This window comes from Trypanosoma grayi (genome assembly GCF_000691245.1).
Source record: "Trypanosoma grayi strain ANR4 Tgr_2629_V1, whole genome shotgun sequence".
NCBI classification, from domain to species: Eukaryota; Euglenozoa; class Kinetoplastea; order Trypanosomatida; family Trypanosomatidae; genus Trypanosoma; species Trypanosoma grayi.
This window is the reverse complement of record NW_008828247.1, coordinates 1-439: the sequence shown is the minus strand read 5'-3', so window position 1 is coordinate 439 and position 439 is coordinate 1. Positions and strand designations below refer to the sequence as shown.

Below are 439 nucleotides of genomic sequence, written 5' to 3'. Positions count from 1 at the left end.
AAACACCACGTACGCAGCCAGCTGCCCAAACCACCCACCCACCGCCCCAGCATCACGAGGCGTTGAAACGCCAAACTCAATGATTCAAGCATGGCCCGGGAAGGGGGTGACAGCTCCGGCTCGCCTTCGCATTGGCGCATCTCACCGGTGCGGCTGGCTGCTGTGGGTATTGCCGCCCGCCGCGCCAAATACACGCGGGCGGCGTGGCACGATATAACCCCCTCCCCCGCCCCAAAACTTCGCATCGAAACCGCAGGGGGCAACCCAGAGGCAGCGCCATTGTTTACCGCGAGCCGGCCGACCGCCCGGAGCGCCAAACGCGCCTGCGTTGCCCGCTGGGCGTTGCGCTTCGCATGGCCTATGGGCGTGGGCTTTCGCGCGCCCGTGCCCTGTGGAAAGCCAAGCGTCCAACAGCTGCGGGGCCGCCAAGCAACCCACC

General features: G+C 67.0%; 1 protein-coding gene across 1 annotated transcript; it reads right to left on the bottom strand.

Moving 5' to 3' along the window:
- Positions 1-439, bottom strand: DQ04_26291000 (hypothetical protein; the record flags this gene model as incomplete). The annotated part of the gene is made up of 1 exon (XM_009318323.1): positions 1-439. A coding segment is annotated over one exon (439 nt), but the record flags the coding sequence as incomplete, so codon positions are not given.